A 15,677-nucleotide genomic window follows, 5' to 3' on the forward strand; every position below is an offset into this window, starting at 1 on the left:
TACCTAATTGTTTTGCTTGGTTGATATACAGGAATTATAAATGCGTTCTTGTTAGTCATAATTCCATAGACATATAAACGTTAGGTTAACTTGAATAGGCGAGTAAGAACTCGACGGATTCTTACGAGTAACATCAACAAACCTGATAAATCAATTAGTTGGTTTAAGCAGAGAACGCATATAGGATTGTTAGCTAGCTATAACCCTGGAATATCTTCTCCCATAGATTTTTATCCCGAGTTGCCCACATGCTTCATACGATCTCTAGTTTACTTGATTGATTTATCAACAAACCTGATAAATCAATTAGTTGGTTTAAGCAGAGAACACATATAGGATTGTTAGCTAGCCTATAACCCTGGAATATCTTCTCCCATAGATTTTTATCCCAAGTTGCCCACGTGCTTCATACGATCTCTAGTTTACTTGATTGCTTTACAGTTTATTTTGTGGTTAATTAATCACTAACATACTTTGAGTAAAACCACCTAAATAGATAATTAGTTTGAGTTTAATTTAGTTAATAGTTAGTCATAAGTCTCTGTGGGAATGATACTCTGTGGGAATCATTAGTTTGTGTTGCATCTGCCTCTGCCTTTGACAACCCTAAGAAAAGGCGAGTAATGATAAAGAAACCTTTTTTTAAAGAAAGTTTAAGATAGGCGCATAGCATACAAACATAAAGGTACAACTGAGAATGAGTTAACAGTTAAAAAGTGAAATTTTATACTTTCTTCCAAAATAAATCCCAATAAGTGCTTCAAACAAGAAGGCTTCCTAATATATAAAACGGCAATGAAGAACAAAGCACACTGAAATACCACATTAATACATTAAATAGATCTGGCATTCAAACTTGAAGTGCACAAGATAATACCTTTTTTCACAGTATACTTGGGATTTACTTGATTCACAACAGCTAAGCTGAACTGGGCATACCTACTCCACCCATATGGAAGTGTAGCTGAATCTGCTACATCTAAGTACATCGACAAACAATCCACATTATTTCCTTTCGGAAATATTAGCACTCTCCTGAAAAAAACCAATGACATACGGACATCAATTATAACACTTTATTACGAAACTTAACGACCAAGATAACTGATATACTTCCCTTTTTTTAAGGGAAGTCTCAGATAAGTGATAATTTTTCACTAACCATTTATAACTACCAACACTGAAAACCTCAGAATATAACTTCTTCACTGATAGCCGAGAGAAATTATCAATTGTCCAAGTAAACCGCGAAGCCTGCGGCTCATCCACAGCTTGATTCTCCACTGCACTAGCATTCTCAGTCGGCGTCACTGAAAATCACATTGACCAATATAAACATGGGAATTCTAAGCATAATCCTGATCAACTCGAACCTATAATATTCTTTGTAATAGGGATGCAGGCAGAGCTAAAATAATACAAGGATGTGGGAGCAAAAACTTTTATAATTAAATCTTAAATATCTGAAGCTGTCAAAAAGGGGCAATAACAGAGATGTGTAGGAAAAAGTTTGGAGCACCAAATCTCCTAGAAAGTAGCTTAGTTTGTTTAGCATTCTGTGTGAGATGCTATTTTAACAGCATATAAATCAAGAAAGACGAGGATAGTTGTGAGTTGGTGTTGTATATTCAAAGAATCGGGAGAAAATACTAATCATCTCTTGTTGCATTGCAAGTAGGCTACAACTATCAAAACTTGATTGACAATGACAAATAGTTGTGGATGTTGCCAACGACAGTGAAGAAAGCAATCACAAGTTAGAGATTGGAGAGGATTGGAAATGAAAGGAAGGTAGCATGGAAGACGGTGCCACCTCGTCCTTTTTGTAGTATATGGAGCAAACTAAAAAGGAAATTATATTATACTAGTGAGAACAGTGCAGAAAGCATTAAGAAAGCTCTTTGTTTCACTTGTATTTTTGGTACAAGGAGAAGAAACCATGGTGTGTGGACAGTTCTTCAAACTTGGTGAAAATTACTTGTAGTTAATTTTTTGACACCGAATTGGTGCTTATTAATGAAGGAAATACCTTGCATTATCAAAACAATAATCATAATGATAAACCAAGACAGCTAAATGGTCAAGATGACCCAACCTTCCATGGGCTGAGGACCTTCAACTAAGGGTTGAGGACCTTCAACCATGTCTGCACGCGGCACCAGCATCTCCTCCTCTTCTTGATGCTGCATTTTGGAATTTCATTAACTACTAAAATAATTAAACAAAAAGCAAGGAAAAAAAACATATGGACAAGAAAATCAAAAACCTCACAAAAGCATATAATGATTAATGAATTCAAAAATCTATGATCCTTTAAAACCCTAACCCTCTTACCCTAATTCAAGAGTCCTACAGTATTCAATTCATTTATTTATTTAAAAAAGACTACATTTTTCTCTATCCACAGTGGTTCAATTCAATTCACTCCAAAACCCATAATTTCACAACCAAAACCAAAAAGGATCACACCCCACCCACCCCTACACTTTACCCCTCCGCCTTCTCCCTCCCCCCTCCCCCCTCATGTACACTCAATCAAGCAAAATACCAGCAGCAATTAATATTTTTACGGCCAACAAACACATACATAACGATAGTAAAAAATGAAGATTGAGAGTTAGTAATGTAGGAGAAAGAAAGACTCACATCCAACGGTTGAGAATTCAGCATGGTCATGCTTGGTGATAGAACTACCGTCCGATCACACGAACGAAGGGAAAGAGTAATAGGGATAGGACTGAGGGGTGTGTGGGTGGGTTAGGAAGAAGAGAGATGTAGAGAGAGAGATTCTGAAAATTGGTGTTGTATTTGGGGGTGGGTTTTCGATGGGGGGGAGAGGGTATGAATGGAATTAAGGGAAAGGTTAGGGATAAATTAGGGGAAGGAGAAATATTTGTGGGAAACTACTACACGTTTCTTGTGTGCACGAAGGCATTTCTGACATCTAATAAGAAGCTGCCACGTAGAAAGCAGACCTCTTGGCGGCGGGAAAAATGATTGACGTGCAACACAAGGAGTGGATAAAGGCTCTCATCGTCCTATAATACATGTCAATTAATTCGATGCTTGTAGGCTGACAAATTACACTTTACGTAATTTAGGAATTATTATTATTACTTATATTTATTTTGAATAATAGCATCCAGTCAAGCATGTCAATTGGGTTGGGTTGGCTCATGTCCGGACCAGCACGGCTCTTATAGCCTATTTGGCCAAGCTTCTAAAATCAACTTATTTTGAGAAATATTTTTTTAAAATACTTTTCTCAAAAGTATTTTTGGTGAAATCAATTTGTGTTTGACTAATTCATTTTAAAAGCAGTTCTAAGCAGCAATTATTGTTTGACCAAGCTTTTAAAAAGTGATTCTAAGTGTATTTTTTCAAAAAATGTTTTTTTAAAAAGTGCTTTAGGAGAGACACTACTTTTTTCTGATTCTCCAAAATTGTTTCTGCTTCTTCTCAAAAGTACTTTTTTTTCCTTCCAAAAGCTTGGCTAAACATTTCAACTTTGAAAAAAAACACTTTTTTTTGAAGAAAAATTGTGCTTCTAGGTTTGGAGAAGCTTGGCCAAACAGGCTATTAACGGGACTGGTAAGGTATGGTCGGATAGGGGGTGTTAGATTAGTTAGTATTTGATAGGAGTGTTTGAGAAAAGGTTGTTTTGTCCCTCAATGAAAAAAGAAAGAAAGGAAGAAGCTTTTAAAAACACTTCTTTGTCTTATATAGTTTGAATATTTTAAAGGATTTTTTGGAGAAAAATTAGAATTTGACTATATTATTAATAATCAAGATTGGGGTTTGGGCCAATTATGTAGCCTTGAATTATTATTTTATTAATTAATAATATTTTAAATTAATTTTAGGAAAAAGTTTTTTTAAATAGTTTTTTTTTAAATTCAAAATAGGTGACTATTAGTTATAAAAGGGGTCTCTTATGAAGAGATGGGTATGTTAACTCTAATAGACTCCTAGAGGTATTATAAATACTCGTATCATCTCCAAAACGCAAAAAAAACTTATGAAAATTTCCTATCTCTTTCTGTTATACTTATTTTATTTTTTAACTCATAAGTATTCAGTTCTTGTGAAAAATTCGAGTTAATTGTCGAAACTCAAATTTCAAAGGCTTTGTAAAATTCTGGAGGAATTCTGCTATTATCCTTGCAGCAACAAAGTAGGAAACTTAAATTCCTTAAAGACGGTGATTACACTATCAAAGTTATATTATTTCATCCCATTATTTTTCTAACAATCTTAAGAAAATTTAATCAACATTGCAATGGAGGCTTCTGGTAGTGATTCTAGTTTCACAAGATGTTTGAAGTGTTCTAACTAGATTGATTTGATGTTCGAATTTCACCCGCTGGAAAGACAATTTATTGTTCTTTCTCACGGAGTTGGGAAGAGCATATTTGTTGAGTACTGATCTTCCTGCAATACCAGAACCTACTGCTCAAGATTCTGACGAAATTAAAGCGGCACTAAAAAACGTGAAGATTATTTGTAGAGACTTTATTTTAAACTTACTTTTTGATCATTTATATAATTTGTTTTGTTATTGCAAATCACCACAAGAAATCTGGAAAGCCTTGGGTAAATATACTACCATGAAACAAGGAACAGACAGATTCCTTGGAATGAATTTTTTTGAATTTCAAGTGGTAGATGGGAAATCAGTTATGGAACAAGTTGATGAGTTGCTTGTCTTGATTTCTAAACTCAAAGATTTTAAAGTTGATGTTTCTGAATATCTTGAAGTGGTTGTTGTACTTGCAAAATTACCAACCACTTGGAATGACTATAGTAAGAAATTATTACATTTTTTCGAAGACTTTAATGTGGACCACTTGACAAAGCATATTCGAATTGAAGAACAAACACGAAAATGTGAAAATAAATATGCTGCGGGAACTGGTTCAAAGATGAATTATGTTGAGTCTAGTAAGGAAAACAATTCTGGAAACAAGGCTAGAAAGAAAAGAAAGTTTGAGGCTTCTCCAAAGGAAAATTCTTCTAACAATAAAAAGGGATTGTGTTATACTTGCGGTAAAATGAGTCATTATAAGAACAACAACAACAACAACAATAACAATAACCCAGTAAAATTGTACTAGTGAGGTATGGGGAGGATGGTGTATACACAGACCTTACCCCTACCCCGAAGGAATAGAGAGGTTGTTTCTGAAAGACACTCGACTCAAGAAAACAAAAAGACAAAAGGAGACAATATTAGTAACACCACATAAATTATAGGAAAAATAGGAACAACATGAAATCCAGAAGAAAGATGCAAAGCAAAAGTGATAGCTAGTAAATAGGTTATGCACTGGAAAGCGAAATAGTAAGACATAATATTGTCACTATCTATCTTAGACAAAACCCTATCAGACTAGTCTCACAAAGGTACGAAGTAAGGCAAGACTCAACTACCTACTAACCTACAATCCTAATACTCGACCTCCACATCTTCCTATCAAGTGTCATGTCCTCGAAATTTGAAGTCTCGCCATATCCTGACTGATCACCTCTATGGGACATTATAAGAGAGATTGCATATTTCGTAAAAAACAGAAAAATGAATATAATGCTGGACAGAAGAGGGTAAATAATGTTGAACAACAACAAATTTATTATTCGGATATCGTTGCTATAGTTTCTGACTTTACTAATTTGAATCATAGTATGGTGACCGAATATAACATGGCAACAATTATGAAATCTGCAGATTGGTGGTATACTTCTGGTGCTATAGTTCATGTATGCAATGACATGAATTTCTTCAAACATTATAAAGTTGCAACAAGTGAAGAAAAGTTTTTAATGGGATATCATGATACTGTCAAGGTCTTTGGAAAAGGAACAGTTGAACTACAATTCACTTCGAGAAAGAAGTTGATTTTTATGAATGTTCATCATGTGCTCGATGTTAGGAAGAATTTAATTTCTGCAAGTTTATTATGTAAGAAATGCCTCAAAGCTGTTATAGAGGCAAAAAAGATTACTTTCTCTAAGAATTGTGTATTTATAGGACAAGGCTACTCTTGTGAGGGCATGTTCAAATTAAGTATTAATAAATTTGAAATTTCTGCTTTTATGATTGAGTCATCTATTAATTTATGGCATGTTAGACTTTCACATGTTAATTTATGATATGTTAAGTTTATGTCGGGAAAATAAATTAATCCTATTGTTGAGAATAATGATAAAAAATGTAAAATATGCATATAAGCTAAGATGACTAAGAAATCCTTTCTAAAGAATGAAAGATGTGATTTGCTTCAACTTGTGCATTTCGATATATGTGAATTGAATGGTCATTTAACTAGAGGTGGAAATAGATACTTTATTACTTTTATATATGATCATTCTAGATATACACATGCTTACTTATTGAAAACAAAAGATCAAGCATTTGATATGTTAAAGAGTTACAAAGCAATAGTTGAAAATCAATTGGAAAAGAAGATTAAAATCCTACGTAGTGATCGAGGAAGCGAATATCTTTCCAATGAATTTTTTGTATTTTGTGAAGAAAATGGTTTGATTTACCAAGTTAATGCCCTGTATACCTCACAAAAAATGGTCTTACTGAAAGAAAAAATAGAACGTTGGTAGATATGATTAATGCCATACTTTTAGATGCTAGATTGCCAACGAATTTGTGGGGTGAAGCTTTATTAACAGCTTGTTTGTGCATAATAGAGTACCTTCAAAGAAGTTTAAGGTTTTACCATATGAATTATGCAAAAGAAGAAAGCTTAATTTAAAGTTTTCAACGGTATGGGGTTGTTTAGCCTATTATAGAATTCAGATCCTAAAGAACTAAGCTAGCACCTAGAGGAATTAAAAGCATATTTGTAGGATATGCTGAGAACTCAAAGGCATACAGGTTATCAGACATTGAGTCTAAATATATTGTGGAATCTAAAGATGTTGAGTTATTGGAAACAAAGGTTATTGATAATTCTAATAATTCACACGAGGATACAGAAATTACTAAACAAGATGGTAATGCAACAAGCATTGGTGATAATGAAGTAACTCAAGAAAATTGTGCAAAACATAGTTCTTCTTCTAACAATAAAAGAAAGGCAATTGAATCTCCCGTAAAACCAAGAAAAAGCCAAAGCGTTAGAAAGAAAAAAATGTAGGTTCTGATTTTATTTCTTCTCAAGCACTAGTCTTTTTGGTAGAAGGAATTATAGATGAAGTAATAAATAAAATACCATTGTTTTAAATTTATAATAGGATCCTAAAACTTATTGTGAGGCTATGACTTCGTCGGATTCGACTTTTTGGAAAGAAGCTCTAAATGATAAAATGGATTCTCTTTTATCAAATGGTACATGGGTATTAGCGAATTTACCTTGTAATACTAAACCTATTTAGTGTAAAAAAGTTTTTAAAATAAAATACTATATTGATGGTTCTATACAAACGTTTAAAGCTAGACTAATAGTAAATGGATTTAGACAAAAGGCATGAGTAGATTGTTTTGTTACATATGCTCATGTCGTCGGGATTACCTCAATAAAAGTATTGTTCGCTTTGGCATCAATATATAATCTAAATGTCTATCAAATGGATGTTAAGACAGTATTATTAAATGGTGATCTTGATGAAGAAGTTTATATAGAGCAACTCGAAGGGTTTGTGCTTCCTGAAAATGAGAAAAAAGTTTGTAAATTAGTGTAACGACCTAGCCGGTCGTTTTGAGTGTTGTAGTCTCGTTCCTCCATTTACTGCTTATTTTATGCTCAATTATCATTGTGTGACTTGTTGGGGTAGTTGGTTTGGTTCTGGGGATATTTCGGAATGAGTTGAGACACTTAGTCTCAAGGTTGGAAGCTTGAGTTGAAAGGGTTAACCGGATGTTGACTTATGTGTAAATGGCTCCGGATAGAGTTTTGATGCTTCTGATAGCTCCGTTGGGTGATTTTGGAATTAGGAGTATGTCCGGATAGTAATTTGGAGGTCCGTAGTTGATTTAGGCTTGAAATGGCGAAAGTTGGGAAATTAGAAGTTTTGAAAATTGAGAAGTTTGACCGAGAGTTGACTTTGTGGTTAAAGGGCTCGGATTCTGGTTCCAAAAGTTGGAATAGGTCCGTTGTATCATTTATGACTTGCGTAAACAAATTGAGGTTAATCGGACTTGATTTGATAGGTTTCGACATTGATTGTAGAAATTGGAATTTCTTAGTTTTTGTTAGGCTTAAATTGAGGTGTGATTCATGTTTTTGATGTTGTTTTATGTAATTTAAGGCCTCAACTAAGTTAGTATCGTATTTTAGGACTTGTTGGTATGTTTGGTTGAGGTCCTGGGGGCCTGGGGTGGATTTCGGAGGGTTAGCGGATCAAAGTTTGAACTTGAGAAATAGTTGATGGGTGATGGACTAGTGTGATCGCACTTGCGAGGGTCATGGTCGCAGATGGGGGTGGCGTCGCAGAAGAAAGTTTGATTAGGATGCCTATGGGTCATAGGTGCGAGGGAAATGCCGCATCTGCGAGCCTACAGATGCGTTTATGGCTCCGCAGAAGCGGATGGTGAACTGGAAAGGGTAGTTCGCAGAACCAAACCTTGTTGCGCAGGAGCGAGCCCGCATATGTGGGATTGGGGGCCACAAAAGCGATGGAGCAGAGTTTAATTCAGTTCTGTAGATGCAGAGATTGACCGCAGAAGCGAAAATAAGGGTCGCAGGTGCGAAAAGCACTAGGCAGAATAAAGGTCAAAGGGTTTTCATGATTTTTTCTCATTTTGGATTTTGCAAACTCGGACTAAGGCAATTTTTTAGAGGGATTTTAAGGAGTTTCTTGAGGTAAGTCACTTCTGATCTATAACGACCCGACCGGTCATTTTAAGAATTTACGCCTCGATCCCCTATTAACTGCTTTTCCCGTATTTGTTTCAGCTATTGTGAGTTGCCGGGAGGAATTATTTAGAGTTTTAGAGAGTTTTGGGACACTTAGTCCCTAAATGAGAGCTTAAGTTCGGGAAATTTGACCGTAGTCGGAACAACGTGAAGACGGCCTCGGAATGTAATTCTGATGGTTTCATTAGCTCCGTTGGGTGATTTCGAGTTTAGGATCATGTTCAGATTGTTTTTTGGAGGTCCATAGCTAATTTAGGCTTGAAATGCCGAAAGTTGAATTTTTGAAGTTTCCGGTTCGATAGTGAGATTTTGATCCGAGGGTCGAAATGGAATTCCGGAAGTTGGAGTAGCTCCGTAGTGTTGAATGTGATGTTTGTGCAAAATTTCAGGTCATTCGGACAATGTTTGATAGACTTTTTGATCGAAAGCGTATTTTTAGAGTTTTTGAAATTCTTAGGCTTGAATCCGATGCTAAATTGATGTTTTGATGTTGTTTTGAGCTCTCCGAAGATTGGAACAAGTTTGAATGATGTTTTAGGATTGGTTGGCATGTTTGGTTGGGGTTCCGGGGGCCTCGGGTGTGTTTCGGATGCTCAACGGGTCATTTTGAAACTTGTTGGAATTGCAGAAAAATTGCAGCAGCCCAGTTCTAGTTTCCTTCTTTGCGTTCGCGAAGAGGAGCTGGGCTGGGGGAGTTTTAATGCTTCGCGTTCGCGAAAGTTTTCTTGCGTTCGCGAAGCTGGAGGAGTTGTTGCATCGCGTTCGCAATGAAGGAAGCTGGACTCAAACGTAGTTATACTTCGCAAACGTGAGGGTCCTTCCGCATTCGCGAAGAAGGAATATCTGGGCAGTATTTAAATAGCCTATCCACGACCCTTCATCATTTTTCCGCCATTTTTTGAACGGGATTGAAGCTTTTGAGAGAGATATTTGAGGAAACTAAAGGGGAATCACTTGGAGGTAATATTTTTGACTTCATAACTCGTTTATATATGATTAAAAGTCTAATTAGTGGTGAAAAATTAGGGAAAAATCAGTGCAAAATGGGTAATTAGGGCTTGGGATTAAGAGACCTTAGAATGGGAATTTGAGGGGTCAATTAAACTTTGATTTCAGTGTTCTTGATATATATAGACTCGTGAGACTATGAGAATTCTGAAAATGTAAATTTTATGCAATTCTGAGACGTGAGACCGAGGGGCATTTTGGTCATTTTTCCTAATTTCGCGTATTAGCTTAGAATTTCTTAGTGGAATCAGTTACTTGAAGTGTTATTTACATTATGCAATTGAATTGAAGTGATTTGGGCCATTTGGAGTCGAGTTCTCGTGGCAAGAGCGTGGTTTCGGGTTGATTTTGAGCTGGTTCGAGGTAAGTGGCTGGTCTAACCTTGTGTGGGAGACATTCCCCTTAGGATTTGGCATTGTGGTAACTGAAATGCCGTACGTGAGGTGAGGAGTGCGTACTTGTGCTAATTGTTGAAAATCCTGTTTTCACTAAAATAGCTTTAATTGTGTTTTCTTTTCCTGCTTATTCTACTTGAAATTTAAGCCTGTTGTTAGCTTAGAGAAGCATGTTTAATTGACTTAATTGACTTATTGCTTGAACTACCTTATTTGTATTACGTGAAGCATGCTAGGTTAGAATTACCTGTTTTACTTGGTACAAAATTGAGTTTAATTGAGTATTCCTTGTGTTATTGCTATGTGTTTTACTTTGGGACTACGGGACGGTATCCCGGGAGATTCCACGTACGTATTTTATGATTTGAGTTGAGGTGCGGGATACCGAGAGATTCCCAGCACGTATATTGAGGATACCAAGAGATCATCGGGATACTAAGAGATCCCTAGCATATATTGAGGATACCAAGAGATCCCTGGCATATATTGAGAGTACTAAGAGATCCTCGGGATACTGAGATATCCCCGGTTATTACCTTTGTGAAAAGTGGTATTCCTGGTAATTGTTTCTGTTTCTGTTCTAGTTCTAGTTATCCTTATTATCCTGTATTGATTCTTATTGTTATCTTTCAACTATACTGCTTTATCTTATACTGTCGCATCTTATATTTTATTTAATCTTAGTAGGGCCATGACCTTCCTCGTCACTACCCAACCGAGGTTATCTTGGCACTTACTAAGTACCGATGTGGTATACTCATGCCCTTTCTGTGCATGTTTTTCATGTGCACATCTAGGTACCTCCACTCAGACTTATCACGCTTGAGCCGAGGCGCTTGTAGAGACTCCGAGGTATATCTGCCACATCCACAGACCGAAGAGTCCCTTTCTACTCCCCCTTTTAAGTATTAGCCCTTCTGTATTTTCTTTCCTTTGTTAGATATTCTGGAGTTAGATACTTGTAGGCATTCAAAGGCTTGTGATCATGAGATTTCGTTCTTTGGGAAATGTATTTAGATTTCGAGAGTGATATTGTGTATGCCGAGCGACACTTTTAAACACTGTTTTATTTCACTATTCCGTTTTATTATTTCTTCTGCAAATTGATTTATTTTCCATATTGTTAGGCTTACCTAGTCGTAGAGACTAGGTGCTGTCACGATGGTTCATGGAGGGCGAACCGGGGTCGTGACATGATCATTTTTATTCAATAATATTGTTTCCCCATTGAATTTCTCACCTAATTTGTGTGTTTTTAGATGGAATTTTTGGAGTTTGAGGCTAGGGATTTGGAGAGTTAAATTTTGGGATTTGAGTGACGATTTGGTGTAGGAATTTGGTAAATTTGGTATGGTTGGATTCGTGGTTGAATGAGCTTTCAGATTTTGTAACTTTTATGGGATTCAGGGGTGTGAGTCTGGGGGCCGACTTTTGAGTTGATTGTATTGAATTATTTGTAGCTAGATTTGAGGCATTTAGAGGCCGATTCGCGAGGCAAGGGCTTATTAGAGTAGAGTTTTGCACGGTTTGAGATAAGTAACACTTCTAAACTTGATTCTGAGGGTATGAATCCCTTAAATTAAGTGCTATGTGATTGGTGTGGAGGTGACACACATGCTAGGTGGGCGTGTGGGGCGTGCACCGTAGTAATTGTGATTTAGTCGATTCCATGAAATTGTGTAGCTATCTTATCTGAACATTATTATTGTACTCTATGTGTTAAAGCATTTAATCTGTGATTTATGCTAGAAATCAGGTTTAGGCTATATGCTGGTACTATTGAGACTCACAGTGGTCGTTCTTTGCTATTGAGTTATTTGCTTAATTGAAGTTATGTACTTGGTCGCATTCATCATTGCATATTATATCTCAGTCTCTGTTATCGTATATTGTCACATCTTGTATCATTGATTTGGGTTGCTTAGCATGAGCGTTGTGAGCCCGAGAGACTGGAGATATTAATGACTAAGTGAGGCCGAGGGCCTGTTTGCAAGTGATATTTATGAGATCTGGGTGCACGCCACAGCAGGCTTTATTGATTCATGCTAGGATTTGGCTTATTATAGTGCTTGGGCTAGATCTGCTCCTCCGGAGTCTGCACACCACAGTGACGTAGTTGCTATTGATTCACGATATTTGATTTGGGATGGATCTTCCATGTACAATGCTGAGTGATTGAGTGTGATGAGTGAGAACTGAGATTGTCAGGTTGAGTACTCCGAGAGTGTGAGTACATGAGGCTTTCATTGTGTTGCATCACGTAGGATATGCATATTGGCATGTAGATATATCGATGTCTTATTCCTCGTATCATCTAGACTTGACATATTTTATCTGTTCTGAGTTTAACTCTTAAACTTGAAAGCATCTCTATATTTTTTGGACTGTATTTCTATAATTGGATTGTACCTGTGAGATTCGTCACTACTTTCAGTCTAAAGGTTAGACTTGTTACTTTTTGAGTTGGTTATACTCATGCTACACCCTTCACTTCGTGTGTAGATCCAGGTGTTTCCAGGCCCGGTGGTTGTTGATCTCAAAGTTTCCAGTCGTTCAGAGATTATCGACGTAGTTGCCTTGGCATCCGCATACCTTGACTCTCCTCCCCTATTCCTCAGTCTTACTTATTCAGTTCTACTCTCTTAGATAATGTATCATACTATGTATTTGTATATATGCTCATGTACTCAGTGACATATGGATTTTGGAGACTTCTATATTGAGTTGTGATGTTTTCATCCGATTTTTTATGAGATTTTCACTTATTTAAATCTGCTTTAGTATATTCTGAATTTGAAAGTATTGGTATGTATGAGTTTCAGCTTACCTAGTATCATGATAGGAAACATTACGACAGGTTGAGTTTTGGGTTGTGACAATTAGTTAAGCCCTTGTATGGGTTAAAACAAGCTTCAAAACAATGTCATTAAAAATTTAATGGTGTTATATTATCAAATGATTTTAAACATAACATAGTAGATAAAAATGCATTTATTCGAAATTCACAAAGAAATATGGAGTGATAGTATGTCTTTATGTTGATGACATGCTAATCATAGGAACTAACATGCAAGGCATAAATGAAACTAAGAAGTATTTAACTTCTCAATTTAAAATAAAATATTTAGAAGAAGTTGATACTATCTTAGGTATTAAAGTTAAAAGTCATAGTGGGGGTTTTGCCTTTTGTCAGTCTCACTACATTGACAAGGTTCTTTCCAAATTTAATCATTTGGGTATTAAAGAATTTAATACTCCATTTAATGTTTCTAACAAAATGGTTGAGAACCCAGGAAGATCTATTAGTCAATTAGACTATGCTAGTACAATTGGTAGTTTGATGTATGTTATGCACTACACTAGGCCAAATATTGCCTTTGCGGTTTATAAATTATCAAGATATACTCATAATCTAATTGGTGATCATTGAAAAGGTATAGTGAGATTTGGTTATCTGAAAAGAACAAAACTATTGCCTTGTATTATACCAATTTCCTTCGATATTAAAAGGATATTGTGATGCTAGTAGGATAACTTGTGTTAGTGATAACAAGCCAGCGATTGAGTGGATATTCACTTTAGGTAGAGGAGAAATTTCATGGGCTTCTAAGAAACAGACATATATTACTCATTCCACAATGGAATTTGAGTTTATTGCTTTAGCAGCTGCGGGAAGAGAGGCAGAATGGCAGAGAAATCTATTGTTAGATATAGAGTTGCGGCCATAACCAATGTCGGTTGTTCTCTTGCACTGTGATAGTGAAACAACTATGTCTAAGGCATTTAGCAAAATATACAATAAAAAATCTAGACATATTACTTTGACACATGAGTACATAAGACAACTAGTTTCTGATGGAATTATTACTGTTATGTACATCAAGTCTAAAGACAACCTTGCTGACCCATTCACTAAAGGACTCGCGAGGGATATGATAATAAGCACAACATATGCTATGAGTCTAAGGTAATTTATATTGGTCACTAGTAACGGGAATCTTACCTTCTTATTATTTACAATATTAAAGGTTTAGAAGGTAATAACAAGTTATAGTTGTAATAGATAGCAGGTACGAAAAATTAGTAAAGGTAGGTAAGTATAAAAAATACTTATAATGAAGAAGCAGAGTTCGATTTAAGAACTAAAGAAGTCCGTGTTAAGGAGTTGGTCAAATCTTCACTATATAAACACAAGAAGTGGTGTTGTTTCGGTCAAAGTTTGGGATACAAAACTTGATAAGTGTTTATGAATTCAGGAAGTAGCACAAGGCCATAATCGGATGCTAAAACTCACAGTGAACAAGTTGTGGAGTTGGTACGATTTATGTGTATAAAGCTTTTTCGTCTTGTCATATAGGAATTATGGTTTAATAGAACTTTATCTAGCCATCAATTTCGACAAGGTCTTGAATAGTTTATATATATAGTAGGTTTAAATCGAAAGGTACCTACTATATACATGAATCTTATAAACAACATCAATCACTAACTAAGTGAGGGGTTGTTAGATTAATTAGTGTTTGATGGGACTATTTGAGAAGAGATTATTTTGTCCCTCGTTGGAAAAAAAGAAAGAAAGGGAGAAATATTTAAAAGCATTTCTTTTTCTTATATAGTTTGAATATTTTAAAGGATGTTTTGGAGGGAAATTGGAATTTGACTATATTGTTAATAGTCAAGATTGGGCTTTGGGTCAATTAAGTAGTCCCGAATTATTATTTTAGTCACCTATTATTTTATGAATTAATTAAAAATATTTTTAAATTAATTCAGGAAAACTTTTTTAAACACTTTTTTTTTAAATTCAAAATAGGTGACTATTAGTTTTAAAAGGTGCATGTTATGAAAAGATGAGTTTGTTAATTCCAATAGACTCCTAGAGTATTTTAAATATCCATATCATCTCCATGAAAAAACATCTAAAAAATTTCATCTCTTTCTCTTCTACTTATTATTTTTTCAACTCACAAATATTCTGTTCTTAAGGAAAATTTGAGTTAATTATTGAAACTCGTATTTCAGAGTTTTTGTAAAATCCTGGAGGAATTTTGCTATTGTCCCTACCGCAATAAAGTGGGAAGCTTAAATTCCTTAAGGACATCGACTACACTATCGAAGCCAGATTATTTCATCTCATTATTTTTCTAATAGTGGGTACCGGGGAGGGGTCTAGGCCGGCCAAGGCTTTGGGATTGTAAATCGGCCCAGGTGCAAGCCCGAGTCTAGTCCCACTAGGACAACGGCCTGGACCGGCCTGGTTGGTAAGTCATTTTAGTAGCTTAGCCTAATCTAATTCAAAATTTTATGTCATAAGTCAATTAGATAACAAAATAGTAATTTTGAGAAAAACAATTATTTTTTTTAGCTAATTTACATTTTCTTCCAAAGTAGTACAAAATTTTAA

At 35.5% G+C, this 15,677-nt stretch overlaps 1 protein-coding gene across 1 annotated transcript in view; it reads right to left on the reverse strand.

The window, feature by feature from the left end:
* LOC107760390 (ubiquitin C-terminal hydrolase 12) overlaps positions 1 to 2,853 on the reverse strand; it is a 33,975-nt gene extending 31,122 nt beyond the window's left edge. The window contains exons 1-4 of the mRNA XM_075245028.1: positions 2,647 to 2,853; positions 2,096 to 2,183; positions 1,163 to 1,310; positions 878 to 1,035 (exon numbers count right to left, since the gene is read on the reverse strand). Coding sequence (XP_075101129.1) covers positions 878 to 1,035; positions 1,163 to 1,310; positions 2,096 to 2,183; positions 2,647 to 2,676 — 424 coding nt within the window. The 5' untranslated portion in view covers positions 2,677 to 2,853. The remainder of the gene's footprint in view (positions 1 to 877; positions 1,036 to 1,162; positions 1,311 to 2,095; positions 2,184 to 2,646) is intronic.
* Between the last annotated feature and the right edge of the window lie 12,824 nt (positions 2,854 to 15,677).

This window comes from Nicotiana tabacum, chromosome 22, assembly GCF_000715075.1.
Source record: "Nicotiana tabacum cultivar K326 chromosome 22, ASM71507v2, whole genome shotgun sequence".
Classification (NCBI taxonomy): domain Eukaryota; kingdom Viridiplantae; phylum Streptophyta; class Magnoliopsida; order Solanales; family Solanaceae; genus Nicotiana; species Nicotiana tabacum.